General features: G+C 47.7%; 1 protein-coding gene across 1 annotated transcript in view; it reads left to right on the plus strand.

The window, feature by feature from the left end:
* Positions 1-26,540, plus strand: part of Rgs10 (regulator of G protein signaling 10) — a 43,168-nt gene that overhangs the window by 16,058 nt on the left and 570 nt on the right. Inside the window, exons 2-4 of the mRNA XM_008827310.2 lie at positions 188-306; positions 1,405-1,491; positions 12,471-12,614. Coding sequence (XP_008825532.1) covers positions 188-306; positions 1,405-1,491; positions 12,471-12,614 — 350 coding nt within the window. The remainder of the gene's footprint in view (positions 1-187; positions 307-1,404; positions 1,492-12,470; positions 12,615-26,540) is intronic.

The following is a 26,540-nucleotide window of genomic DNA, read 5'->3' on the forward strand; positions in this document are numbered from 1 at the left end:
CTCAGTTTTTCTACCTGTAGAATGGAAGGAATGATGATTCCCACCTCACTGGGATGAGTCTAGGTGTGTTCATGGTGGTGACAGTGGTGATGTCCTCTGGATGCAGATTTACAAAATTCTCTTTATATGTGCCATCTACAGAGACATAATCCTCAGGTGGTGACATTGTCCAAACCTTGTTTTTCAGACATCCATGACAGCGATGGGAGTTCGAGCAGCAGCCACCAGGGCCACAAGAGCACAGCCAAGTGGGCTGCCTCCCTGGAGAGCCTGCTGGAAGACCCAGAAGGCGTGAAGAGATTTAGGGTTTGCTTTTTCCTTTGTTCATCAGGATTGATGCAAAGGGGAAGTTCAGATGTGTAAGGGGGTGGGGTAAGAGCCAGGCCAGTCTTTAGCACTGCCTGGCCAACTAGGGGGTAAGAACTGTTCATCTGTTGGGACCACATTGACAGTGTTCTCCTGGCTAACCATGGACCTCCTCCAAGAGGCATGCAACCTGTCGCTGGTTTTCATATAGTTAGGTGGTGTGGGGGAGATGGGAAAGGGTGCTGTTTCCAGTGGTAGGATCTGTAAGAAGAATTTCCAGTACTGGCAGGGGTGGTTTGGGTCTCTTGGTGTAAGGCTTCTTCTTTCTAATCTCAGAACCATACTATTGCCGATGAGAAAGGATGGCTAGTAAAGTGAAACTGGGAGGGAATCTCCAAAGCAGGGTTGATGGGTGGGGAAGGGCTCACACCTCTGAGAAATCACTTTTCCCTCCAGCAAGACTGCTGGTGCCAGTTGGAGGACCACATGTGAAATCCAACATGGACCCTCAGCAATGTGGGTCTTTAAGTGATGAGTCAGGATACCACTTGCCTCCGTGGAACTCCCAGGGAGGAAGTGGCAGTCAGGTTTGTCTGGATGTCAGGGATGTCCGAAGGCAGCAGCAGAGCTGGCCATGAACTCAGTACTCACTAACAGCCCCAGGAGAACATACCTCCAACTTAAAATGGTCTCCATCTCTGCATTTTAGACATGCTTAATATGTTTTCTTTTCTTTTGTTTAAAAAAAATGGGCCTGGTTTTGAAGGAATGCACTTTGTTTAAACAGTGTCTGGAAGGAACTAATATATCTTCCCCTTTAATTTACTTTTTGGTAATTTATTGTCAGCTTAGAAATGTGAGTGGATCCCGCTTCATTTTTATTCTGCCTTGCAATGTCAAAACCATTAGGGTGAAATGCGTATGAAATTCTCACTTTAACATTAAACACACTCTTTGGGTTTCCGGGTGGAGGATTCAAGGGGTGATTAAACCAGGCTCCTCTCTTCAATTTGGCCAAGTCATCTTTGAAAGGCAGTTCATCACATTTTTTTTAAAAGTTGAGTACTATATGATTTTTCTCCCTTTTTTAATCCATAGGAATTTCTGAAAAAGGAATTCAGTGAGGAAAATGTCCTGTTTTGGCTAGCATGTGAAGATTTTAAGAAAACGCAGGATAAGAACCAGGTATCTCTTCTGTTTTATATTACTTCCAGGATTATTATTTTTTTTTCCTCTCATTGTATGGTCATAGCTGCCCGCTGCCTAGATTGAGAAATTGTCCCAACTCTTCTCAGATTGGAAGGAAGATTTAATGTACGATTAGGTACCTCGTGTTGATCAAGTATTAATTAAAAAAAAAGAGTGAGTAAATCCATTTCTCAATGGACTTGATATTCAAAGAAAGAAATTATGTTTTAATGTCATTCAGTTTTCTTTTGTGTACAACAAGTATTTTCTTCATGAATAAGTCATGAGGATGTCTCCCCCAGAGGCTGATGTTGGTGTTTTCATACATAATCAAGTGATTAGCAGATGTGTAACCATGAAAGTACACAGTTCATCAGATGAACCGCCTGTTCGTGAATCTTTGTAAGCCTCTGGTAGTTGGCAGACACCTTACATAGGAAGTTTCTGACTGTTCTCCCAGAATGTGTGTGTCTTTTACCAGAGGTGTGGTAGCTAGATTTTCTACCATTGAAGGTTGGATATGAGAAATGAGTATCTGTCCCCTTATCTTTCTAAAAGGATACTAAAGACTAAGTCTGTGAAAGAATGAGGTTTCTGGGGCAAGATGTAGGAAGTGGCTGGGATGGGGCCCAACAGAGGATGCTCTGGCCTGCTTCCAGCCTGTACCGCATCCTCAGGGTCCAGCTAGCTGGGCTTCCCGCACTTTGCACCTGTCTTCAGCTCACTGCTGGGAATGCCCCAGGTCTTGGCTTGCCCACTTACATTCTTCTGTCCCTAGGACATGGGGGATCCTTCTTCCTTCTGAACATTTGAATTTTTTTTCCCTCAGTGCTGGGGATTGAATCTAGGATATGGCCCATGGTCGGCAAGCACTTCATGACTGAGATATACGCCTAGCCCTGGTTTTGCTTTATTTTTACTTTTGTGTCAGGGTCTCACTAAGTTGCCCAGGCTGGCCTTGAACACACTCTGTAGCCTTACCAGGCTTTGACCTGCCTTAGCACTCTGAGCAGGTGGAATTACAGGCTTGTGCCACTAGTCCTGACTGATGTGAAACCATCTAATTTGTCAATATTGGGATTAATTTTTTAAAAGTTTAAAACCTTGCCTTCTAAACAAAACATCTCCCTTGACAGATGTAGCTTGTGGGCTGACAGATTGGAGGCTCTGTCCCTAAAATCTGGACTCTTCAGGGCCAGCGGCCAGTAAGTGTTCGCAGATAACAGCATAGAAAACACCTCTTGCTGCTTTCCTCCAGGGCTCTTTCCCCAGGATGGAGTAGTCAGTGGCCTTGTTTCCTATCTGGAGTGAACAAGGAGTGATTCTAAGATGGTTCCTTTGACTTGAATTTCCCAGGCTGACCTAGGAAGTCCTCACTAGGCATGACCTTGGCTTTTCTGTCTTACATTTTCTTCCCAGAGCATCCTAGGTGGGAAAGGGTCTCAGGGGAACCTGAGAAGTCCCATATGCTTTGGAAAGGTAGGTTTCAGGGCTGAGGTCCCCTCTGTCCTTAGTGTTGAAGACAGAATCCAGAGAACCATAGCTGTGTGCTGGCCTTGTGTACCTGGTGTGACTAGTCTCACAGTAAGTGCCTAGCTCAGAGTCAGGAGGCTGTGCCCTTCATCTGCCTTGTTCTTTGACGGTCAGGGTTCAGAGGGAGGCACAGGAGGGGTAAGCCTGTCCTTGCTGTACCAACAGGAAGAGGAGGTCTGGGCTTAAACAGTGCCTGGAGGCCACCCAACCATCCCCCCGCACACCTGCTCTTTGTGCATCCATCAGCTGAAGCTGCCAGTCTTTGAAGTACCTGCTCAGTGCCAGGCATCGTGAAAAGCCTTAGAGATGCCCATCAGTGGGACAAACCCGATGACTTCTTTAGGTACAAAGCTCTGCAAGTGTGATGCATGTATAAATGGGAAGTGCAGGGCCTAAGGGAACAAGGTCACTGTGGCCCCCCACAGGGGAAGTGAGTTGTAGACTGAGATCTACAGGGCTGGTTGCGGGAGGGGGCCAGTGATTCTGGAAGTAGGTGGGATGACCAGCCTGGTGAAAAGACCAGGAGTGGGAGGGTCCTGTTTGCCAGGGAGACTGTTGGGCTGTGTTTGAGATTGGGGCAGATGTACCCAACCCTAGAAATGTGGATGCCGAAGTGAGGAGGGGACCCCATGCCAGGGCTCAGGAATGCTCCTCTAGGACTTTAATGTTGTATGTGGCAGATATGGTGTTGGCCAGCATTGCCCTATCCATATCCTATGGAGAACTTCTAGAGCCAGGCAACTCTGCTCTTTACCCCCATCCTTAACACAAATCACAGGGTTTCTGCAAGGTTTGTGTACTTAAATCTGGAATACACCTAGCAATCATTTTGGTGTAATGAATGCCATACTGACCCCCCTGCCCAAGAACAAACATGTTGCTGGGAAGGACCAAGCCATTGGTGACACTGGCATCCCTGGGTTTTGGTTTGGGCCACAGCATTAAGCCTCGACGCTGCGACCACTCCCAGATACAGGGGTGTGATTTGAGAGGCCAGCAACAGCTCTTATTAGGCCTCGGTGGGTTGTGCCAGCATGCGGGGCCAACCTCAGGCTCTGGCCCACAGCCCCTCTTGGCTCCTGCTGCAGGGGAGGTAAAACCAGACTGTTTGCTGTTTTTGATTGGCTGTCAACAGTTACTGATTTCTAAAAAAGGAGGAGGAGGTGCCCTGCAGAAGGCACCTAACTGAATTTCACAATCAAACTTATCACATCTGCCCCAGAGGTAGACGTGGGAGGCTTTATCTCCATCTGCAGGCAACCGAGGCAGCTGTGGGCTTGACAAAAATCAGGCTTTCGCCTTTGCTCATTTAAGGACAGCTTTGTAGGGTTTGTTTTCCAACCCCCTCCCCATTTTCATGTGTGTGTGTGTGTGTGTGTGTGTGTGTGTGTGTGTGTGTGTATGCATGGAATTTTTGTATGTGAACAGGCACATGTGTGGGTGTGGGTGCTCATGCACACATGTGAGCATGCATGGAGGCCCAAGGTTGATGCTGAGAATCATCCTCCATGGTTTTTGCACTTAATTCATTGGAGCAGGGTGTCTCAATCCAACCCAGAGCTCATCAGTATGACTGGTCTTGCTTGCCAGCTTGCTCTGATGATCCCACATCTCCTCCTTCCCAGACTGGAATTATAGGTGGTCTCTCATACCCACCTGGCATTTACATGGGTCCTGGGGATCTGAACTATGGTCCTCAGACTTGAGCAGCAAGCACTTTAACCACTGAGTCTCTCCTCAGCCCGTGGTTTCCGTCCCTTTTCTTGAGTTATCCCACACCCGTTGACCAAGCATCTTGTACAGTTTACTTCATCCATCTTTTGTAGTCTGTCTTTTGTAGATCTCCCATGAGTCCATGAGTCCAGGCAACTGTCTCTGTTCCTCTCCATGGTATTCGAGTATCTGACCTGTGCCAGGCACATCCTCTCTGTGGGATAGAGGTGTGCCCTCTTCTGGGGCTGGACTCTCACCTTGCCCTGCAGCCTTGACCATGGCATGGGCTTGAGAGATGAGCATTCATTCCAGCCTTCAGGAGCTTTCACTCTCAGAAGCACCAAGGGGTGGAACAGCCCCGAAGCATCATTATCTTTCTAGGGCCTGCAGGCTTTTGGGAAAAGAAGATGCCTAGCTTAGGAAGGTTCTGACACTGTGTTTATCATGGGGATGCTGAGGATTTGGGAAATTTGGAAAGTGACACCTCCCATTTCCTGTTCTTGATCTTTGAGGTTCTCGTACCATCCGTGTGTTTGTAGTCAACAACATCCATTTCTCTGGTTTAAGAGTTCTCGCTCATGTGCTTTCCCCCTATGAATTAGCATGTGACATATCTCTAGTTCCAAAATAAACCAGCATTTGTACCTTATAAAACTTCAGAGAAAGCTCCAACAAGGTGTTCGTTCTTTGCCTAGCCCTGAGTTTATCTATCCATCCATCCATCCACTCGTTCATTCACCCACACATCAGTCAGCACATGTACATTGAGCCTGTTTTCTATATGATAAGGATTGAAATGGATGCAGCAGCTTATACAGATTTGTGCAGATCACAGGGAGGGTTAGACCAGGAGATGGGGGTTGGGGCCAGTTTCCAATGCTAACACCTGAGAGCTCTGCACCAGCATTTAAATATGACAGTGTCTTGCTGGGCACCTTTTAATCCCAGTACTTGGAAGGCAGAGGCAGATCTCTGTGAGATCATGTCCAACCTGGTCTACATAGCAAGTTCCAGGCCAGCGGGGACTACAAGGAGACCTTGTCTCAAAAACAAAACAAAACAAAAACAAAACTAAATATGACAGTATCTTGGATTTAATAGTGTTTTAGAGCTTAGAATTATGGGGGAAGAGACCTACAGTATTGAATTTTTTGTGCCTATTTTGTTTAATAATACAAGTTGATCTCCTAACTGGGTCTGTTTGGGGATAACTAATTTTTAAAAATATTTTATTTATTATTATTATTATTTTATGTGTTTGCACATATTACCTGCATGTAGGTAAGTGCACCCATGTCGTGCAATGCCTGAGGAAGACAGAAGAGACTGTCAGATCCCCTGGAACTGGAGTTATGGGCAGTTGTTAGGTGCCATGTGGGTGTTGGGATTCGAATCTGGGTCTTCTGCAAGAACAGTTAGTTCTTAACTGCTGAGCCATCTCTCCAACCCCGGGGATAACTAATTTTTAAAAAGTGTTTAAAAAGAGTTTAACATGTTCCTCATAAGAAGATTATTCACTCTGTGAATGGACGGTGTAAAAAAGGCACGTTCCCTTTCTCCTCAGCACCCCAGAATTTGCATGCTGGCAAGTTTGAATGCTGTCTTTTTGGCCACAGCCTGAGGTGTGAATTTTTAATACATTTAATCTGTTTTCGCAGTAGACTTAGCAGGGTCCGGGCTGAGCCAGAAGAACTCAGCTGCTCACTGTGAGCTTGGCCTTGGTATTTACCTGTCTGCTGCCTGGGCTGCTGCTTTTGCAAACTACAGGGTAGAATTGGAGGATGGAAGCCTGCTGGGACATAGTCAGCGCTCTAATAAAGCATCAGCTGCCTCCCCTTTTCCTCCCTCCCTCCCTTTCTTCCATTGGAGACAGGATCTTTCAGTGGTGATGCTGCTGGTGGCGGTGGTGGCGATGTGATAGTAGCATGCATGATGCGTGTGTGGGGCCAGAAGAGGATGTCAGGTATCCTGCTCTTTCATGCTCTGCTTTGTTCTCTTGACATAAGGTCTGTCACTGCCTGGCGCTCACCATGTTTTGGCTGAGCTTCCAGAGACAGGATCTTGCTACATTGGCCCATGCTGGTCTTGAACTCTTAGCCTCGAGTGATCTTGCCCCTGCTTGCACAGAAACTGGGACTACGGGTACCTGCCACCACACCCAGCTCTGGGCTCTCTTCCACTGATGGTCCCTTTGCCTGAACTAAGCTCTTCATTTTATTACTATTTTTCCCTCCTATCTTTTTAATCTGTTTGGCTCAGTGTTTGCTTCCTTCTTTTCGTTCAGAGACTCCAACTTTATCTTCATATGCTTCTTGTGAACTTTGCTTCTATTTATAGTTGGGCTTTTGTTTTCTCTAGATGAGAGTCCTCTAGTCTCTTCCTGGTGGGCCACAAGTCTGATATGTCCATAAACTGGACATATCTCCAGTCAGCTGGCTTGGAGGAGTTTGCTGGAGGACTCTTTGGAATGTCACCTTGTCCCCTGTATTAACCTTGGCAGCCCCTCTTGGCCACCCTTCCTCTCGTTTGAAGCCTTCCTGGTAAATTTTTTTTTTAATTTAATTTTATTTGGTGTGTGTGTGTGTGTGTGTGTGTGTGTGTGTGTGTGTTCAGGTACATGTGTGCCACAGAGCAAATGTGGAGGTCACTGAACAGTTTTTGGCAGTAGGCTTTCTCCTTCCACCATGGGTTTGGGGATTAAACCGATTATCAGGTTTGTACAGCAGGTGCTTTACCCACTGAGCCATCCTGTTGGCCTTCAGTCAATTTCTTTAGGAAAAAAACTCCACTGTCTTGGGGAGGGCGAGAGTCACCTGGATGCTCACAGGTGGGATGGGCCCCAAGGCCCAGGGCTGATAGCTTCTTTCTGCCAACTTCCATCCCTTCTACCAGGGTGCCCTGGCGCCTATTCTTTCTGGATGTGTCTCCTGCCACCCCCTCTCCAGCCTTGCTAGGGGCCCAGGTTTGCTCTTCCTGCTCGGCCCGCCTCTGCTTCTCCTCCAGCTGTTTTCCATTTTCTGAGTCAATTCTCAGAAAGTTTCTTGAATCATTTAAAACTTTTTTTAAAAAATTACATTTATTTTGGTATATGTGTGGAAGTCAGAGGACAACTTGGAGTCATTTCTCCCTGCCAAATGTGGGTCCTGGGGATCAAACTCAGGTCATTGGGCTTGAGCCTTTACCTGCTGAGTCATCTTACCAGCCCTCCACATAATCATTTATTTGATATTTCCTTTACCTTGTTCTCTTTCTGAAATGAATGGAGTTGTGGCCCATTCCTGTTCAGTTCTCATGTGTTCTATCCCTGGTCCAACTCTAGTGGCGTGACCCGATGAAGAGGTGTGGGCTGATGGGAGATGAGTTTCAGAGTCAGGTGAGCAGGGTGTGCTACAGACAGGAAGGGCCATGTGAGGAGCTGTGGCAGGGGCTTGAGGTTTCCGTCTTCCTAGTGGACAGACTATAGGACCCCTGGCAAGAGGAGACCTGGCCTTCCCTTGGTGTCTCTGGGACTACATACTCACATTGCTAGCAGTGAGCTGGCATGTGGGGCAGTGGCTCAGAGGAGTGTTGGGCTGCAGTCCTGGAGGAGCATGTAGTTACAGCAGTCCAGGGTAGGACTCTGGGAAACCCTAGAATTTAGGGAGGAGATGGAGAGGTCAGGAACTGGTAAAGGAGAAAGATAGAAAGAGGGACGTTTAGGAGAATCCTGAGAGGACAGAACCTTCTGGTGAACGAACAGGGTGAAGGAAAAAGATAGGAGAGCCACGACAGGGTTGGGGTCAAAGAGATGTCCAGAGGTTTCCAGAGGAGCTTAGCCACATGCAGCAACCTGTGAGCTCCGAGACCATGCAGGCAGAGAGGGCAGGAGCATACTGGCTGGGTGGGGGGATGGAGACACCAGTGGCCACTTCTCTTGAGATGGGGTGTGGGTTGACAGTTCACCATGGGCGAGTAGAGACAAACTTTTCTAGTGGAAAAGTATCAGCATGTTCCCCACATGAGGGAGAAGAAATAACACAGTGCCCTCCGAGTGCTAGACAACTGGGGTTTGCTACTCTGAGCGGATGGGGTTTGGGGGCTGAGAGTGAAGTGAATTCACTTCTCCTGAACCCACTCTGGATGGGAACACGGTTTGAGGGCTGACTTCCCATACAGTATTGCTGTAAACCAGGCACTGCAAGGCCTGAAGGAAAGGCCCAGGGTGTCTGGAAGGAGCTCACCTGGGAGTAGTTGCTCCTATTGTCCTCAAACTGAGGGACCTGGCAGGGTCTTTATCCACCATCTTCTGGGGATTATCAGAGACTAGGCACATTTATTTTCCTTAAAGAGGGAAGGACTGTATGTAGGCTGTGACTGGGCACATCTGTTAGTACCCTCCTAGACCCCAAACTGACCCTAGAAAGGAAGCTATTCTGTTCCTATCCTGACAGAAGCTAGAACAGGGTTAACAAAACCCTGGAAAAAAAATCTACCAGAATAGCTCCAGTGAGCGCTTCTTCTTTCTTATTCAGTGTTCTCAGCCTGGACAGCAGGCCTTCCCGTGACCAGCTTGCGGTCGACAGTCTCAGGGTTTCCCTTTTCGGTCACGCTTCCTATCCTACCTCAGATAAGTCCTGCTGTCCAGCCATATTACCCTGCACCCACTCTGTCAGCTCAGGGATCCAGCCTATTCTCAGAGACTGGGGAGGGCTGCTGTTGAGAGAGGGTCAGCTGAGAGCCAGGGTATAGACACCTGCAGCCCAGTACCTGCTTCTTTTCACCCAGCCCCTGGACATCTACCCTGCCGTGGAGCCTCAAACTGCTTGATGCATGTATCATTTCAGAACTATTCAAGATAGCTTGAATTCCTCTGTGATGCATGTGTGCGTGTGTGCATACGTGCATGAATGAACAGTTCATGTGCATATGTACATGGATATGTCTTGGGGAGAGGAGGCCTTCAGATCTTTGTATGAAGTTTTCTCATCTGACAGTCTGAAATTCTACTGTTATGAAGTAGTTTTAAAACAGGAAGTGGTTTTCCAAAAATGTTCCCTCCTGACAGAATGGGGGGTGATGGGAGAGAGACTCATGGCTCTGTGGGGCTGATGGGTCTTTGAGAGACACGAAGTCCCAAACTGTTGCTCCCCTGGGCCTCCTGATGGTCCCCAGACCTAGCCTAGGAATAGTCATATTTATCTTAAGAGGCTGCTGTGTCTTTGAGTTTGACGTTAATTGATTGTTCCTCTAGTCAAGAAAGAACAGACATGGAGCTCTGAGTGCCGACCCCCACCCAGGCAGTTGCCCCACAAGATCAGCAAGGCTTGCAGCCAGGCTCGGCCTTATGAGGTCTTTTGCCTTTTAAAAAGTCTCTGGAACCAAACCAGTTCGTTTTTCTGTTTTCAGGCACCACCCCTTTACTGAAACCTTATGGTGGCTTCCATAAGACGGGAAGGTTTTCACAGCCTGGGGTTCCCTAAGCCAAGCTCTGTGGCATCCACAGGGGCTGGGGGGGGGCTCTGTGAGAAAAGTGTTTTTTAGGGCCTCCTGACCTCCCTCATCTCCACAAGCCACAGCTTAGAGACACTGCTCTATTGCTTTACTCTGTGGGGTCAGGTGGTGCCTGAGACCTGAGGTTCAGAAGCTAGCTGTCTCTGCTGCAGGTGGAACAGGTGCACAGGAAGTCTCCTTCCTCTTCAAGAAAGGGGAGGGTCCGGGGAAGTTCTGGTGGAGAGCCCACTATGAAGCTGGCCCTTTTAAAGACAGGGTGCGTACTGTGAAGCCTGCTCCTTCCATCGGGGACTGTCACAGCTCTGCCACGGCTCTTAGTATGCAGATGAGAGATGAACAAGCATCCTTCCCCTTCCCCCCTCCATCTCCAAGACTCCCCAGGCTGGTGGGGGTACCTAGTGCTTTGCAGGAGGGGCTGCGCTGGGGACTTCTGGGTACACAGTGAGTGAGCTTTGTATTACTTATACAAGGAAGGACATCCTCCTCTGGAGGCTAACAAGCCATCCAACCCAGAGAGCTCAGTGTGCCTTGCAAGCTGGGTCCCAAGTGAGATCAAAATTTGGAATCAAACAGTCCTGATGTCACCCATCCTAACCTTAGCCTTCACCAGAAAACGAGCATTAACAGGGAGAATGGCCAGGAGGCAGTGTGTATCTGTAGCATAGCATGTGCTAGTGAGCATGTATGCATGCATGTGTGCACCTGTGTATATGTGTGCATATGTGTGTATGTCTGCGTGTGTGTGTGTGTGTGTGTGTGTGTGTGTGTGTGTGTGTGTGTGTTTGGTTTAACTGGACTTTGTTTATCCTAGTGGAACTTAACGTTTGCCACTTTTCTGTGGTGCTGACTTTATTTGTGGTGCTGTAGGGTCATCACCACTCACTGGTTCCAGAACCCTTTCAACACCCCAAAGAAAATTCCCATACCCATCAATGCTTTGTTACCAGTGGTCAGAGTCTGGGACAGGTATTCCAGGATCTTGGCCTCTTACTCAAGAAACTGAAATAGAGGTGCTCATAGACTGTAAGGTAGCAACGAAACTTTACTTGAAAGAGAGGCCATAGTACAGATCAGTAAGTAATACACTATGAAGAGTGAAGGGGGAGCACGTGAGTGAGCATGTACTCAGGATCCCAGGCCATTGCCTGGGACTACTGTTAAAAAGGGTCCAGAAGGAGGGGGTGGTTACTAAGTGTATATAATGAGCAGTTCTCTATTTTGATTGACACATCTAAGTTATATAACCCTGACTACACATGTCCCCTTCTGTATTGTGTCTGATTTTAATCATGTGCACACTTGTGCATAGGCATAAGATGATAAATAGAGGATCCTCCCTAAAAGTTCACTTAGAGGACACAGTTTGCCTTATTGTACATGCAACCCAAACTAGTTCAGGCTAGGTTGCCCCCCTCACACCCCCACCCCTGTCCATCCCTTTGTTCCCAGATATGACTGTAGTATGACTGGATGGAAACTCCATATTTTGATCTTTAAGGAGGGGAGAGAAACTTATTCCATTGTTTGGAGTGGGGTGTTTGTGGAGCTCAGTGCAAGACGGGGTCCTAAGCTGCTAACAGGTTGCTAGGTACATTGTTAGAAGGGGTGTGTGCTTAGTACGTGTGAATGAGGCACCCAGGCTGCCAAGTGTGGAGGAAGACAGGTGTGTGCACAGCCCAAACCAAGTAGAGTCTCAGGTTGCTAAACTATTCCCTATGCCTGTCTGCCCCCACTTTCATTCCTGTTTCGTCCTTCCACAAGCCCCTGGCTACCACTGATCTCTGTCTGGATTTGCACCTTCTGGATATTTCCCACAAATGGGGTCCTACAGTATGTGTCTGGTTTCTTTCATTTAGCTTAACATTTCCAAGGTTCATTCAGGTTAGAGTGTTGACCAGTGAGTGTTTCATCCCCCTTAGGACTGAATAATGTTTCCATGAGCCCTGAATTTGAGAGTTCACAGGATGGTCCTGAGTCAGACTTGAATACTTACTCAGGGCCAGGATTTGTTCTCATTGTTTCTGAATGACCAGTGTAGCGCTTTTCATGCAGGAGACCTGGCCAGAGATGCACGAGTGGGTGTAGGGTAGGCCAGGCTATCACGCGCCCTTGAAGGGAGCTTGACTCTGGAGGCAGCGAAAGCTCCCAGCTGCAGTTCTTCTGGGGCTGGCTGGAGGGTGGAGCTGGCTTCAGGCCAGGAAGGGCTGTGCTGGCTGATAACGGACCTCTGCCTTCTCCAGATGCAGGAAAAGGCCAAGGAGATCTACATGACCTTCCTGTCCAATAAGGCCTCCTCACAAGTCAACGTGGAGGGGCAGTCTCGGCTCAATGAGACGATCTTGGAAGAGCCGCACCCTCTGATGTTTCAGAAACTTCAGGACCAGGTAACTTGACTTCCTTGTCTGCGCCTTGGTCTGAAAAGCTGCAGTCATTCAGACCTGGGAGAATTCTTCAGCAAAACACCAAATTTCCCAGAAAATATCTCACCTAGCTAAGTAGCACCAAGCTTACTGAGAGGCTCCGGTTGAAAGTTGGGGAGCCCCAAGTTCTAGATTTGACTCTTGTTCCCCACACTATTTGAACCACCAGGCTTCACAGGCTTTTCCACCTGGATGGGATTGGAGACTGGAGCTGTCTGAGGGACTCAGGTTAAGAAGCACCATGTGCTCGCTCATTTGGGAGGCAGAAGCAAGTGGATCTCTGTGAGATTGAGGCTAGCCTGATCTATATAGTGAGTTCCAGGCCAGTTGGGACTGCAGGGAGACCCTGTCTCAAAAAGTCCCTCTCTCTGGGGAGACAGATGGAAAAGGATGGAAATAGCACTCTGAGCGGCAGGGAACCTGAGGCTGTGTATGCAAATATCCAAACACCACCCCCAACTGCTGGTGGCCTAGAGCCATGAGTGAGTTTATAATGTGGCCTCTCAGCCAGAATGAAAAAGTGAACATTTTGCAGTGTATTACACTTAGAACAGGAAAAGGCATGTTTAGAAATGAACCTTTAAAGAGAACCTTAAGTTTTTCTGGCAAAATTTCTTATGAGGAACACACAATAAATGTCAATAGACACAACAGGGGTGAGACTTCATAGCTCCATTTATGAACATGTATTCATATTAACACTCTGCTGTGAAATGTTAGGTCCACTCTGTGGACAAGGCCACACACTGCTGGAAAAGTAGGCTGAGGGACCCACATTGAAGTAGTAACATGGGACAGTTATTGAAGTTAGAGATAGAATTGGAAAACAGTCACAGGGACTCAGAGGCAGGGAACCTGGGGCTTTTTTTCGTGCAAATATCCAAGTACCTCCCTGTGTTCTGGTAAGGAGGCAGTCTTACTTGGCCACTCACATAGGGACCAGCATCTAGCACAAGTCAGAAGCCTTCTAGCTCAAATAAACCTAAGTCACACACAGCATGTGGCAATACTGATCGTGGGTCCCACTTCCAGGGGTAACCATTCAGTCCTGCAGGTCCCAGGTGCTCTGAGACCACCTCTCTGCTGAAATTTTCGGTCTGGGACTACACTGTGTGTTGCTTGTGCTTTTTTGATCATTTGGTGTAGACACTGAGCCCAGGGGATGTCCCAGCATCTAAGAGGCTTCATCTTTGATCATTTCTGATAGAAAACAAATGCCCAGGCAGAAAACTCAAATTAGAAAAGTTTCCAACTGACACAGTGGCAAGTGTAGATTCTGCATGAATTCTGAACCAGACTTGAAGGAACCCTGGATTGCTGACTCCTCACCTCATGGAAGGTCTCCTGCACAGGTGGCTTTGAGCCAGTGGAATGAATACTGTGGACATAGATTTTTGGTGGAAAAGGAGGTGGCATGTGAGATGAAAAGGCAATTAAAAATGGCATTTATTAGGCTGGGTGTGGTAGTACACGCCTTTGATCCCAGCACTTGGGGGGCAGAGGCAGGCAGATCTCTGTGAGTTCAAGACCAGTGTGGTCTACATAGTAAGTTCCAGGCCAGGTGGGGCTACAGGGAGACCTTGTCTCAAAAAGACCAAAAAAAAAAACCACAACATTTATTTATGGGGGGGTATGTGCATACCGCATACCACAATGCATGTGTGGAGGTCAGAGGACAACTTGCAGGAGTCAGTTCCCTTTTTCTACCGTGTGGGTCCCAGAGATCAAACTCAAGTCATCAGGTTTAGTGGGAAACACCTTTACCTGCTGAACCATCTTGCTGGCCTTTTTTTTTTTTTTTGAGAGAGAGAAAGAGAGACAGACTCATGTAGCCCAGGCTAGCTTTGAACTCTCTTTGTAGCTGAGGATGACCTTGAATTCCTGATCTTCCTGTCTCGGCCTCCCAAGTGCTAGGATTATAGGTGTGTGCCACTACACCTGGCTTAGTTACAGAAAAAAATCTTGAAGTACCTTTTACCTACCTAATTATAAAAGACATTGAGAAACCAAAATATGTTGAAGGTAAAAGTCCCCTCATTTCAAAACGTGCAGAGCCACTAAGTAACACTTGATCTCTCCACTCCCATCTTTTATGTTCTATAAATATACATGAGACACATACATGTTACCAATGTGGTTCAGAGTTTGACTGCAGAGGAAGTACTTTAATATCCTGTTGTGAAAGTTTACCTGAGAGAGAGAGAGAGAGAGAGAGAGAGAACAGAAGAAGACCCACTGTCCTCCCAAGGCATGGGAAGTAGCTGAGAAGAAGCCCGGGGTCCCCAGGAACTTGTTCCAGGACCCCCTCAGCTACTGAGTCCTAGTACTCAATTCCCACCAGCCAAATGGCACAGAGTGCTCCTTAGAGTAGCGTGTAACCTACACACACCCTCCCATACATGATTTAAATCCTCTCTAGGTGACTTAGAACACTTGATTTGATGTAATACTGTTCACAGTTGTTACCCTATACTCAGGGAATCCTGACCAGAAAGAGAGGCCTGTAGGTGCTCAGTGCACACTCAATTTTTATTTTCCCGTGGATACACAGCACTGCCTGTATTGCTGTGTGCGCTGGTTTCCCAGGGAGGCCTGTGAAGGCCCCCAGATTCTGCTTCACTTCGGAAACCTCTGCCTGTCAGGGGCCTGCTCACGATGGGACTCAGTGTCATGTCACCTGCAGTTCTTTGTTCACACAAGACTCCTTTGAAGACACTGCTCTCAAAAGTGAGGGAGGTTAAAGTAGAGGGGTCTGTGATAGCGATCCCGAGTTTCTTAAAGGTTTCGTTTATTCATTTATTTTATTTTTGGTGTGTATGTGCAAGTGTGTGTGCAGGTGTGCATGCCCATGTGTGCATCCATATGCACAAACCAGAGGTTAATGTGTCTTCCTTAATCCCCCCACCTTATTTTTTTGAGATGGGATCTCTCTCTGGTGTAGAGCTCATGAACTCAGCTGTACTGGCTGACCAGTGAGCTCCGGGGCTCCTCCTGTCTTTACCTCCCAAGTGCTGGAATTACAGGCACATGCCACCAGTCCTAACTTTAAAAAAAAAAAAAAAATTGTATCAGCCGGGCATGGTGGCACATGCCTGTAATCCCAGCATTTTGGAGGCAGAGGCAGGCTGATCTTTGTGAGATCGAGGCCAGCCTGGTCTATATAGTGAGTTCTAGGACAGCTGGGGCTACAGGGAGACCCTGTCTCAAAAAGACCAAAAAAAATTTATTTATTTATTATTTCATGTGTATGTGTGTATTGCCTGCATGTAGTAAGTGCACCCGTGTTATGCAATGCCTGCAGAGGACAGAAGAGACTGTCAGATCCCCTGGAACTGTGAGATCGAGGCCAGCCTGGTCTATATAGTGAGTTCTAGGACAGCTGGGGCTACAGGGAGACCCTGTCTCAAAAAGACCAAAAAAAATTTATTTATTTATTATTTCATGTGTATGTGTGTATTGCCTGCATGTAGTAAGTGCACCCGTGTTATGCAATGCCTGCAGAGGACAGAAGAGACTGTCAGATCCCCTGGAACTGGAGTTATATTGCATGTAGTAAGTGCACCCGTGTTATGTGATGCCTGCAGAGGACAGAAGAGACTGTCAGATCCCCTGGAACTGGAGTTATGGACAGTTGTTAGCTGCCATGTGGGTGCTGGGATTTGAACCCGGGTCTTCTGCAAGAGCAACCAGTGTTCTTAACCGCTGCCCTATCTCTTCAGCGTCCACCATTCCTAACTTTTATGTGGATGTTTGGGATCAGAACTCAGATCCTCATGCTTCTGCGGCAAGCGCTTTACGTCTGAGCCTCCTCCAGAGCCCCGAACCCAAGATTTCACGTGGCTAAGCAGCCTCATTCGCAGCTTCAGCCTCACTGAACACCGAGTGGCTTGAGGTGGGGTTTTCTGAGCACGCCGTCATCTCTGCCTTCCAGCCCTTGCTACCATGAAAGCTCTAAGCCGTCGAGCCACTTGTCATGATGTAGCCTTGTTCTGCTGTTCTGGGAGCAACTGGCAGGGCAGTGGCCTTTGTGGGACACACACAGCCGGAGGCTAAGGCACAGAAGTCCTTCCTAAGCCCAGAGTAGAAGGCCCAACGTCCCTGCATCCTAGTTAAAAGAGCGTCTTGTTTGTCACTCAGGTTCTGCTAACTCTGTTTACACAAAGTTCTGACAGGTTCTGCTTTTTCAGTTCAGAGCATATGTGAAGCACTGGTAGAGACTGGAGGACTGGTTGGCAAATTGCAGTGCCCGGCAGCCAGGGAGGAGACAGAAAACGATACTAAATGTTAACCACAGCATGTGATCTGGGGCCAGAACACATGGGGCCCAGGTTCCCACACACCACAGCGTGGGCTTCCCTGTGCAAGAGAATGGTGACTTGGGTGAGCTAAAGACCTGCACAAACCATCAAGCAAAGGCTAACTGTGGTCAGTGTATTATGTGAAGCATTTCATCAAAATCAACATCGTAAGTGAAATTCAGGCCTTAAAACTGTTACCTGGAAAATTCTCCCCTGGAATAAGGGCTTAATTCACATGCTTGTTCCCTGTTCTGTGTGCCCAGCACTGGCAAATCAGGAGGTGGAAGTGGCACTGGGCATCTCTTTGGTACCCTGGGCTGGAGTCGGAAGCTCCTCTGGACAGGAAGCAGGAAGGAAGGTGCCTGCCTTCCAGTCATTTGGTTTCTTCAATGATTTGCAGCTCCACACAGTGTCTTTTTTTCCTTTTAAAAACCCACACCTGGGAGATCTGCCTCAGTTCCGGTTTCCTGCCACATGTGCTCATTCTTCAATTCATCCTTTTCTGCTGCCAATATTAATTGAGGTCCTAGGTCATCTGCATTCCCGAGACAACGCTGATGGCTGTGTGTGCAGCAAGAAAATCAGCTCCTGTCCATCCACCGGGGCAAACACAAATTCTAAGAAGGAAGCACGGCAGCTGAAGGGTAGCATCTCCTGGTACCTGGAGAGGTTACTGGGAGTTGAGGACAGCAGATGCAGGAAGAGAGGCCCTGGGAGGCAGGACACTCTAGGAGAGGCCAGTGCAGAAGCCTGAGACAGGCTTTGGCAGGGTGTATTGGGAGGGTCCCAGTATCTGAGTGATGATAGAGAGAAAAGGTTTGGCCTTGGGGATGTGGTACCTGATTAAGTGAGGGCTTTTGAATGTTGGCTGTTTGTAGGATGGGTCAGCTATGCTAATAAGGTTTGATCCTCTTGAGAGTGGGGCCCCTTGGCCCTGATGCTTAGCCCTGGCTGTCCCACCCATTTCCAGCTGGGCTAGAGTGTGTGGAAGACATGATGCAGAGCCATCTCTATTGTTAGAGGGTTAGCTGTGGGCCTTGGCCTCCCAACCTTGGATCATGGTTGGTCCTTGGCCTGAGGTCCATCCCTCCTCCACCCCCCCCTCCTTATCTCAGACCATCACTTCCTAGATGTTGAACTCAGACTCACCATTGGGATCCCTGTGTCAAGTTGACTTTCAGCACCCAGAGAGGAAAATAGGGGCTCAGAGCCCCATCCTGCCTCTGTCTGACCCCACTTCTTAGTGTGGCTTCTGTGTCCCCACATATAATATGAGGACTCTCTGTTGCACAGCAGCCCCCAAATGGTCAATACCTTGGTGGTGAAAATCACCCTGGTAGCCCTAACTCCATTTCCTTAGATCTGATCTTCTCCCCCCAACTAGGTTTGACTTTCGAATTAAGTAGCTGTGTGAGCTCGGGCAAATGTGTTGGTTCTCTGTCCCTCGATTCCCTCATTTGTGGGGTGGGAGTGGATGTAAAAAGCGATACATAGTATGATACCTGGTCTACAGTCAGCCCTCTGTGGTGGTCACCACATGTAGAATGTTCTGAAAGCTGGACCATAACTCTTAGCCAGGGACAATTTTGCTGATGGATCATGCCCTAGAGTCACTTTGAGTTGTCACAGTTTGGGTGAGGGTGCTGCTGGAATCTGAGGGTAGAGGTTAGGCTGCTCCTGAACACCCTGACCTGTGTAGAACACCCCACCACGTGGAGGATAGCTTCCCATGACATAAAATTACCCGTTGAGAAACCTAGCTTCATGGGACCTTCCCATACATGGAAGATTTCAAATTTTACTCCCTCTAAAGGTCGTCCTCTGTCATTCCCCACCTATCCTTTGACACATGGTCTCTTTCTGAACCAGGGGCTCATTTTTTTTGTCAACAAGGTTGGAAGCCAACTAGCCCAGTGATCCTCCTGTTCTGTCCCCTTGAAACTGGGGTTACAGGTCCCGGGGAGGCGATGCCTGGCCTGTTAATGGATTCTGGATCTGCATTCCAGTCTCCTGATTGTTCAGCAAGCCCTCTTAAGGACCACTGAGCAAGTCTCTCCAGCCCTTCAACTTATTTTTAATAACTGAACTGGTATATGATTATTGTTAAGATAAAGGATGCTCAGATAATAAACAAAAACTGAATTTAAAAAAAATGTAATCCAGGAAGACATGAAGGAAAACGATTCCCCAAGTCTCCTTTCTCCCTCGTGTGACATCCTATAGGTTGTCTTTCCTGTCAGCCTCTGTTAGCAGCATCTTCTGTAGGACGTGAGTTTGTTTCCTATGGAATAGGTGCTAAAAGATTCTGTTCAGTAAGTTTCTTAGCACTGCCTTCCATGGCCTTCTTGCTCTGGAGCCTTTGGGTTGAATTCCACTCATGGCACAATTCCCTCTGGATCTAGAGAGACTAGAGAATGTATAAAAGTCCAGGTCATTGCCAAGGGCAGCATTTATAGCCTTCCTTCTTCAAGCCTTGTAGGAGAGGGGTGCCATTTGGAGAGGGTGAGGTATGCTCCCCTCTCCCAGAAGGATCCCTGTGCTGCCACTTACAGAAGACTTGGCATATTGCCAGGATGCCCTTGCCAGGCTTTGTGCTATGCCAATGTCTAGACAAGAGGAAGTCCTACCCACCGAGGCTGAAACTCAGCAAAAAGACCTCCACAGGTGCCACGCTTCCAGCCACAGCCTTGACAGAGAAAGGAATCAAGCATGGGCCCCCTTGCTCAGTGTGCTTTTTCTAGAACTGCCTGTCTTACCCCTTATTACCATATTAGGAAGGAGTAGAATGGGATGGGAAGGACTTCCTGGCCACAGGGGTCACCCCAGCTCCTTGTTCTTCCATATGAGACCTCTGTCTTAGCCCCCCGTGCTACCTTGGTCCCCTCTTCTGGGTAGCAGTGGTGATCAGAGCCAGGATGCAGGCCATCTCTAGCATATGGGAACCACTAATACTTGCTCCCCAAATTAAACCCAACCCAGAAATCAGCAGTTTCCAGGGTGGTCATGAATTTTTGTTCCAATGAAAGTAAAGGGAGCTTCTTGTATTAAATAGGTACCTTAGGTGGGGTAGACATGAAGGATGTATTTGAAGGACTTTCAGATTTTTTGTACAACATTAAAATGGTGCAGGGTAAGACGGTGGGTCCTAAGTACCAGAAAAACTCGTGGCTCCTTGTGATGGCAAAAATGCAGCACATGGCACGTTATTGTAATTGGACATAGCATTTGAGTCTCACAGACGCCAGGAAAGAGTGGACAGCCTGCCCCTGTGAGAGCACATTCTGTCCCTTGCAGAGGGTCTGTCTGACTGCATTATGTCTGGTCTTCCTGGATCCCACCAGTGACATGTTCTCCATCCCCATCAGGCCTCTGGATAAACTGGAAGTGCTGTCCAGAGTGACAGAACGGTCTCCATGGTCCACTCTCGTGCTTATGGGGCAAGGGTTGCACTGAATCTCCTCCTGTCTTCCTACTGCCCTCAGACCCCCTGCTTCCCTGCTTCAAAAGAGGGAGAGCAGCCTCTGCCTCACAGAATGGACATATCCCTATTTGTGTTCAGTCTGCCCAACCCATCAGTCACATGAGTGCTGCCGGGAGGGACTTCCTTTCTTCTCACTTCCTATATTCACATGGATAGGAATCAGATCTTTAGTCCAGGTACATGAGGAGGGAGAAAGTTCTAGAATGACAACTCAGAGACAGTGGTGCTTGAAGCAAATATGGAATCCCAGCAGCAAACTTTGTTACATTGAAAGATTTATATTTCCTCCTTGCACAGCTTGAAGTAACCTGGTGGACAGCTTGGAAAAGAAGAGAGGCGTGTGTTTCTAAGTACTTGTCTTCTGAGAGGTGTTCAAATATTTATTAGGCTCGAAATGCAGTGGATGGAGGCAGTGAGTGGCTTTTGCTCTGAACCGAGTGCTTCCACTGAGCCCTTTCCTGTAGCAGCACACTGGAATGGTCTGAGGTTGGAGTGCCACAGGGTACTTTTCCTTGTAGATCCATCGCTGCTCTGTCTGTCTTGGTGATGCGGCAACTCTGCATTGGAAGGCCCAGGGCACAGTCAAACATGTGCAGGAGGCTCCTTGTCCCACCTCCGCAACGTGCCGGAGGGGATCCCAAGGCAACAGGCTAAACAGTTTACAGTGCGGGCATGTGGTGCGCAGATGTAGGGGCTGCGAAACTAGGAACCTTGCTAAGCCACAGCTGTCTTGTCAAAAAAAAAAAAAGATACAGGAAGTAGTTCAGCTGCCAACTCAAGTTTTCTGCCTCATTGGGTTCTCTAGCGATGGACGATCTTCTTGGTCTGCTCAGAGGCCCACCTTCAGCTGCTTCCTCCTCCTGCCCGAGTGGCTTCGGTTTTCTTCTCTTCCCTGTAGACACCTAGGATTCTGACTGTGTTGCTCAGGTCCCAGTCACGCTGGTGGGGTCAGCTGGCCTGTTTGGTAGAACCGACTGGGACTCCGAGCGCCAGCTCATTTCTGCTTCTGTGGGAACACGCTGGCACGTTGATCTCCAGAATAGTGAGGAAACACATCTGTGGGTTTTCCTTTGGCAGTTTTCTAGGACTGTCCTAACAGCATGCCAGTCTCACATACCTTCAAACAGCAGAAATTTCTTATACAGTAGAAAAGACTAGGAATCTGAGATCAGCTGTGGGCAGGTCTGGGCTCCTGTTGAAGGTTCTAGAAGAGGAGCTTTCCTTAGTCTTCTGGTCGTTGCTTGTTCTTGGTGTTCACAGGCTTATAACTGAGCCACTCCTGTCTCTGCCCCGTCATTAGATGGCCCATTCTTTGTAGGCCCGTGTGTCCTGCTTTCTTTGGGGAAGGACACCAGCCTTTGGATTGGGGCTTTCCCTAACCTGCGGGGTGATTTCACCTTTCACATCCTTCACCAGACCTGTTTCCCAAAAAGCCACATTTTGAGGTTCTAGGTGGGGCACTATTCAGCCTGCTACTAACCTTTAGGACATTCTTTCCTTCCTATTCTCATAAACACATGGTTGGATATATTAGGGATCATTGTTTTAAATTAAGTACATTTAAATTTTTTAAAATTTTTATTGATTTTTTTGTGTATTTCATACAGAACATCTTAATCATCTTTATACCCTGCTCTCTACTAGCCTCCAACTTGAATTCATATATTCTGTCACTTGTATTATTGTCCCTAGATGTCCCTCAGTACATATTCACCCATTGAGTTCTAGTCAGCCTATCTAGAGTCCCTCCCTTCAAGAAGATCCACTCTTCCTCACCCAGCAGTAATCAGTTGCTAATAATTCTTCAAATAAGATTGGGGCTTACTGTTTATTTCCACCGTTCTGTACTGGGGTTTTGTCTGCTTGACTTTGCATGGGTCTTGTGCATGCTGACAACATTGCTGTAGGGTCATATGAGAAGTATTCCAGGAGCTTGTAGGACTCTTATTTCCATATGGTCATGCACCTCCTCCCTGGCTCTTACAATCAACCCCCCCCTTCTGCAATGGTCCCTGAGCCATGGGTGGGTGGATTTTAATATTCTGTTCAAGGACCCGCACTCTGAAGACTCTTATTCTCTACATTTTGGCCATTTGTGACCTTTTGTTTTTCTGGCTCTCTGTTGCATGGGAGACATTTAAATTTTTTGATGCAATTATTTTTATTTTATGTGTATGAGTGTTTTACCTGCATATCTGTAAGTGCACCAGTGCATGCAATGCCTGTGCAGGCCAGAAGAGGGCATTAGGCCCCTTGGAACTGGTGTTAGGAACTGCTGTTAGCCACTATGTGGGTGAACAGAACCCAAGTCCTCTGCAAAAGCAGTTGGTGCTTTTAACCACTGAGCCATCTCTCCAGCCCCTAAGTACAGTTTTGAAATTAAGTATTCAGTCAGTTAATGCTCAGGGACAATTTTCCACATTTAACTTTCTGTAAACCTCATTTTAAATTTGTGGTTTTAAAAAAATGTATTTTTTTTTATGTGTATAAGTGTATTGCCTGTATGTATGTAACCCCAGTTTCAGGGGAATTTGATGCCCTCGTCTGACCTCTGTGGGCATTGCATGACACTGGTGCACTTACATACATGCAGGCAATACACTCATGTACATAAAATAAATAAAAATAACAAATAAAATATTTTTTAAAAAAGAAGAGATTAGGACATAGACACGGGATGAACATGTGAAGAAGCCAGCTGTCGGCAGTGTGCCTCGGACTTCCAACCTCTAGAACTGTGAGGAAAACGTGTCTGGTGGCTCATTTTGGCTGAGCAGCACACTTGCATTGGACAAAGCTCTGAGCCCCAAGCCCAGTTTCCTTCTCTGTGGAACCAGGGTCCCCACGTTGTTGTGACAGTTACTTGGGAGAATGCTCTGCCCCGTCTGGCATGTGGTCCCAGGTCTCTCGGGTTTGGACCTAGCCTGAACCTCTGCTGAGCACACTGGTAAAGGGGTTCCCTTCTCAGCCATTTGCCCTGTGATAAGTCAGTAGTTGGGAGAGATCCATAGGAGTCTTCTGCATGCTTCTGCCCCACTGGATACCACCCATGAGAGTGGCCTCCTGCTGTCCCATACTCCCAAGCCAATGCCTGGGAGCCTTTTGCTGTTAGCGGTGGGAACCAGCCACTGGACTCCACGCAGAGCCAGGAGTCTGTGTCCAGCCAGGAATGAAGTCTGTCTGGGCCAGCTACCCACACCTGCTTCAGGTGAGAACCTTTGGAAATCCCATCCTGAGGACTTTGAGACTGGCAGGGCAGTTCACACCTGCCCACCACAGGGAATGGCCCTGTGCCCTTGTTAAATAGTTTGCAACAGGGCTGTCGATGTGGCTCAGCAGGTAAGAGCACTTGCCATGCAAACCTGATGACTTAAGTTCAATCCCTGAATCCCATGATGGAAGGATGGAAGGAGAGAACCAGCTCTTCTGACTTCCACATGTACTCTGTGGCATTACCCTTCCCTACACAGTAATAAATAAACATTTAAAGAAGTAAACAACTCACAGCAGATAGCTGAGTGAGCACAGGAGTGTGGGGCCTCTGGGGATCTCCCCTGCTAGCTTGTGGGACTCTTGAGCTCCAACCCCAGTTGAGGCAACCTCCTGATTCCAGCCTTCCACTTCCACCCACCCTGGGTGTCTCCAACACAGCCGTGTTTCTTCTCTGAAGTCTGTGCCTCAGGGCCACGGCAGGCAAACAGGATGCTTCTCTCTCACCCACAAAGACTTCAGATGAGACGCAGCACACCGCATCCTGCTATGGGTGCTGGGTCCTCTTTACTAAGGACCCAGGGACAGGAGAAGGAGGTACAGGGAGGAGCCCTCATGGAACTGGCACTTCTAGTCACACTTGGAGCCCCTGTTGTAGACTCTGAGGTGGGCACCTGTAAGTTCACTCTGGGGGCTCCTCCTGCCCAAAGGACTTGAAGTGGTGAGACTAGGACACCTTCTTAACACATTTGTGGGAAGCCAATAAAGAATAACAGTGTCTTTCGTCCCCAGCCTCCTCGCCCTGATAGTTACGATTCTCTTGATTTTTTTTTAGAGTGTTATATTTAAAAAAAAAAAAAATCCTCAAACTTCAGCAAGTTACAGTTACCTCTAGATCACAAAATTGCTACAAAACAGATAACTAACTACTCAGGAGAGCTCGAGCAAGCCTTGAAGGATGCAAGGGAAAGCAGGCCCCAGTTTTAACAGTTTATGGACAACCCAATGTGCTAAATGTTGCCTGGGTGTGACTTCTGCAAAATGGTTGGTTTAGTTCTTCTAGTTCTTCTGCAGCCCTCTTGGGAACATGAAGGTAAAAGATGGAAGGTTCCGGTCCTTTCTGGCAGAAATACCTCCCATCCCCCAAGCAGATTTGCCAAGGCCTTCACATTTGTGTGCTGGGAAAAGGCAAGTTTAAAAGATGTCAGAATTTTACCACCCATTTGACAACCCCACCTGGCAGTGAGTGGCATTCTAGACACCTCTGGAACTTTCCACTCAGCTAAGCATGTGCTGGTGCCCTTCGGAAAGGTGCCTGGTATGCTATGTGGTCCTTATCTTACAGAGTGTCCTGAAAGTTAAGTTGGAAAGTCAGAGAGAGAGCAAGTGATGAGTGTGTCCTATGTCTCAGAAAAAAGCTTCTCTACAGCAGCAGGAAAATGCTTTTTACTTGCGTTTCCTTTCCCTACATATGTTGTAGAGTGAGGGAAAATGGGCAGGAGCTGCTGAGTAGAGGGAGCTCAGCCCAGAAGACAGGAGGTATCTGTGTTAGAGTGAAGCCCTTGGAGCACCTGTGGTGCCAGCAGGTGCCGGCACTCCAGGCTGGGTCAGGGTTCCTGCCCTGGGTACCCTAAAATTGCTCCTTTCCGGAGCACTCAGCCAGCCTGGCCATACAGGAGTTTGCCCTGCTGACTCCCGTTTTCTCTAATGGGATGCAGCTCTGCAGACTCTCTTGCCTGAGATAGCACATCTACTTCCCCACCCCACATTGGGTAAGTCTCCTCTGTCTCTTGTCATAATGATGGGTTTGAGATCTCCAGTGTCACATTTACTGGGATTTTAACATTAGACCTTTTGTTTCTGAGACAAGGTCTCATGTAGCTCAGGCTAGCCTCACATTTACATGTAGCTGAGGCTGACCTCCTGACCCTCCTGCTTCCACCTCCCAAGTGCTAGGATTATAAGTGGGTGCCATCATGCTTGGCCAGTAAAGATTTTTTAAAAATATTTATTGTTTTTACTTTATGTGTATGCGTGTATTGCCTGCATGTAGGTAAGTGCACCTGTGTCATGCAGTGCCCACAGAGGGCAGAAAGACTGTCAGATCCCCTGGAACCAGAGTTACGGATAGCTGCCATGTGGGTGCTGGGATTCGAACCCAGGTCTTTGGCAAGAACAACCAGTGTTCTTAACCACTGAGCCATCTCTCCAGCCCCAATAGTCTTTTTTTAAAAAATGTGTTTATTTTTATTTTATGGCTATGAGTGTTTTCCCTACATGTATGTAAGTGCACCACATGCATGCAGTGCCCATGGAGGCCAGAAGAGGGCATTGGATCCCCTGGAACTGAAGTTTTGGATAGTTGCTAGCTTCTATGTGGATGCTGGGAATCAAACCTGGGTCCTCTGCAAGAGCAGTCAGTGCTCTTAACATCCGAGCCATCTTTTCTAACTCCAATCCTCCCTCAGTAAAGATCCTTAAAGGACATTTTGAGGCAAAAGTGAAAATCGATGTTGCATGTATCTACATTTCCATGGAAAATATGTTCATGCATGTGACTCTCTAAGCTGTAGAGTCCATTGAGATTATTACGTGGTGATTAGAAGTATTCAGGAAATACACCTTGTCTGCTTGTTCAGCACAGTCTTTCCCTAGTGTTCCTTTTATCATCATGATCAGTAGTAGTAGCAGTCGTGTATGTGTGGTATGTATGATGTATGTGTGTGAATGGAGATCAGAGGACAGTTTTTAGAAATCCATTCTCTCCACTGTGGATCCTGGGGCTCGAACTCAGGTCATCAGGCTTAGTGGCAGCACTTTTACCCACTGAAGCATCTTGCTGGCAGCACTAGCATTCTGTGTGTGTGTGTGTGTGTGTGTGTGTGTGTGTGTGTGTGTGTG

Source organism: Nannospalax galili, unplaced genomic scaffold (genome assembly GCF_000622305.1).
Source record: "Nannospalax galili isolate Female #2095 unplaced genomic scaffold, S.galili_v1.0 scaffold31, whole genome shotgun sequence".
Taxonomy (NCBI): domain Eukaryota; kingdom Metazoa; phylum Chordata; class Mammalia; order Rodentia; family Spalacidae; genus Nannospalax; species Nannospalax galili.